The 3,160-nt window shown below is 27.9% G+C and overlaps 1 protein-coding gene across 1 annotated transcript in view; it reads left to right on the top strand.

Annotated features, from left to right (window-relative positions):
- Positions 1-3,160, top strand: part of LOC107622033 (cytochrome P450 714A1-like) — a 5,792-nt gene that overhangs the window by 1,075 nt on the left and 1,557 nt on the right. Inside the window, exons 2-4 of the mRNA XM_016323968.2 lie at positions 724-950; positions 1,426-1,700; positions 2,572-2,965. Coding sequence (XP_016179454.1) covers positions 724-950; positions 1,426-1,700; positions 2,572-2,965 — 896 coding nt within the window. The remainder of the gene's footprint in view (positions 1-723; positions 951-1,425; positions 1,701-2,571; positions 2,966-3,160) is intronic.

Consider the following 3,160-nt stretch of genomic DNA (forward strand, 5'->3'; position numbering starts at 1 on the left):
AACACAATATAAATCATAAAATAATGGTTTATCAACCTCCCCACACTTAAACATTAGCATGTCCTCATGCTTAGTTAAAGGAGATAATATAAATGAGTAGGGAAATGCAAAACTTAAAAAAACAAAAAATATAACATATATATATATATATATGTATGTATGTATGTATGTATGTATGTATGTATGTATGTGTGTGTGTGTGTAATAAATCATAAATGTAATATAAAAAGTATTTAAAAAACAATGTTATGTATATATTAAATCTTAACAAACAATTTTAGAGTCTGTCTTTGTCATTTATTATTGAATAAGACAAGACACACGATTGATTATTATCATAAGAGAATTATCCAGATAAAGACGTTTAAAATATCTTTTTTTAAAGATTTTTTTAATAATTAAAATTCAACATATGTAATTAAATAAGCCGTATTATTGTTTATTGTTTTGATTCACTATTTTTTTAGTCAAATTAATTTATCTGATCTAATTTTAATAAAAATAAAATGGTTTAATCAGTTATATGTATTGAATTTTAAATACTAAAAAATATCTTTAAAAAAAAAGACATTTTAAATGTCTTTATGGCTCCTTTGTTATAGTAATCAAAATATCAATTGAGTGATTTGAACAGAATATTCGATAATTTGATTTGTATGATATCTTAAATTATAATATGAATATTAAGACTCATGCAACATTAATTTTACTCTGAATTTGTAGGTCTATTGTACACTTACTCAACAGGGACAAAACAAAACTTATATGTGAATAGTCCAGAATTAATATCAGAAATGAACAAGTTAATGACTCTGGATTTGGGTAAACCTTCTCATATAACAAACAACCTTGCATCCCTTCTTGGAAATGGCATTCTCAGAGCTAATGGACTTAATTGGTCCCATCAGAGAAAACTTATTGCTCCTGAGTTCTTCATGGAAAAAGTTAAGGTATCTGTATATAATTCTTTGATATGGAATATGAAATTAATTTCTTTTGCGTTTTATTTTTTATTTGTGTGAATTTTATATAATTTTTTCATTTTTTTATATGTTAAAACTTTTTTACTTATAGAAGTTCTTATGTTTTGTTATGAAATTATTTATTCTAAAAGTATAAGTTGGTAAGAAAATACACATCTATAACTATTTTTGGGTAAAAACTAATAGGATATGATATAGGAAGAGTTTCAAGTGTACCGGGAACATCGGTATTATAGTTGTTTTAACTTTTGATATGAATTATAAAAAATATATATAATATATATTAATTGAAATCAACGGTTAAAACAACTGAAACACGAGTGTTTCCGGTACATTTAAAATTTTTCCTATGATATAAGCACATGATACATAGTTGTATGAAAAGAAAATGTTCTTATGCTGAATCTAAAGTGTGCATGCATGTAACTCATGATCATGGTAGGGTATGGTGGACCTAATGATAGAGTCAACGCAACCATTATTAACAAAATGGGACAAAGCCATTAAGGCCAAATTAGGTAATGATGTTGATGATGGCAATGGCGAAGTTGAAGTTGAAGTTAATGAAGATTTGAGGAGCTTAGCAGCTGATGTTATTTCAAGAGTTTGTTTTGGACATTCATATTCCAAAGGAATTGAAGTTTTCTCTAAGCTTAGGCTAATGCAAAAGAAAATGTCCAAACATGGTACCTTCCTTTTTGGAGTCAAAGGTTTAAGGTATGTCAATGCAAACTCAACATTCTTCAAATATATTAGGTTTTTTATTTAATTAATGTATCTCTACATTTAAAATTGGCCATTAAATCCTAAACGATCTTTGACAATTACCTTGAAAGACAACGAGGCCCTTAACAAAAAAAAAAAAAAACAACCTAGCCCCTGAGCTTTATTTTTATGGGACTAATTAGCCTCTGTGCCAAAAAAAAATTAATGTTATTTTTTTCGCAGAGAGACTAATCAGTCCCAACAAAAAAAATCAGAGGCCGGATTTGGTGTTTTTTTTTCTTGGAGTCTCATAGTCTTTCTGAGATAATTGTCAGAGTCGAGTGACAGTTTTTTCTGATATGAATTATTGTATATAAGTGTCAACACATTTTCGATTTAAGCTTTAAAGAGTTTACAATATGAATGTCATTACAAACATATTTATTATTATAGATTGTTTAACTGTCTGTAATTAATATTACAGACAGGGAGTTAAATAGTAAAAAATTTCGTCAATTAATTTTTTATTAAATTTTATCAACGTCCACTACCATCGATAATATTAATTAATATTAGCGACGGCTAAACCCATCTATAAAACTCAAACATAGATTTTCCAGTTTAGATAATTATGTTAAACATTTTTCAAGTGTTTCACATTCAAAAAAAGTTCAAACATAAATTTTGTCATTTAGCTATCATAAATAAATTATTAATAGACGACTCTCCTAATCAACCCATTATACACAATTCTCGAATACATTTTTTTTTACTTCGATGGGTTGGTTAGGAGAATTGCCAATCACGAAAAATCGGCCAAATAATTGAACCGTTTTTGTTTTGTTACATTCTAAAATTGATTAATATATAATTTGTCTTGAAGGGATACTCTAAACAATGTATGGAGAGGGAAGGAAAATGAGATTAAAATTATGGAGAGGGAGGTAGAGTCACTAATTTGGGAGTTAGTGGAGGAACGAAAGGAAGAATGCTCAGAGAAACCTTCTTCAAAGAAAGATCTAATGCAATTATTATTGGAAGCAGCTATGAGTGATGATGATTCAACAAGTCTACCTAAAGATTTTGCCAAGCAATTCATTGTGGATAATTGCAAGAACATATACTTTGCTGGCCATGAAACCGTTGCAATAACTGCTTCTTGGTCTTTGATGCTTCTTGCTACTTATCCAGAGTGGCAAGATCGTGTAAGAAAAGAGGTTGTTCAAGTTTTCCCCAATGGCATTCCAAATGTTGATTCTCTTCCTCTCTTGAAAACGGTATGTTTCTGTATCTATATCTGTATCTGTATGCGCATGTATGTATATATACATGTGCAGAAGTAAGGTTTTAAAAATCAAATCGATTATTTAATTGTTGAAACTAAAAATTTAAAAGTTTTACTGGAATTGATGAATATTGTAAAGAATTTTTTTTTAGAATATTAATTTTTAAATTAATTTTTTAGTAAGAAA

Source organism: Arachis ipaensis, chromosome B10 (genome assembly GCF_000816755.2).
Source record: "Arachis ipaensis cultivar K30076 chromosome B10, Araip1.1, whole genome shotgun sequence".
Lineage (NCBI taxonomy): Eukaryota > Viridiplantae > Streptophyta > Magnoliopsida > Fabales > Fabaceae > Arachis > Arachis ipaensis.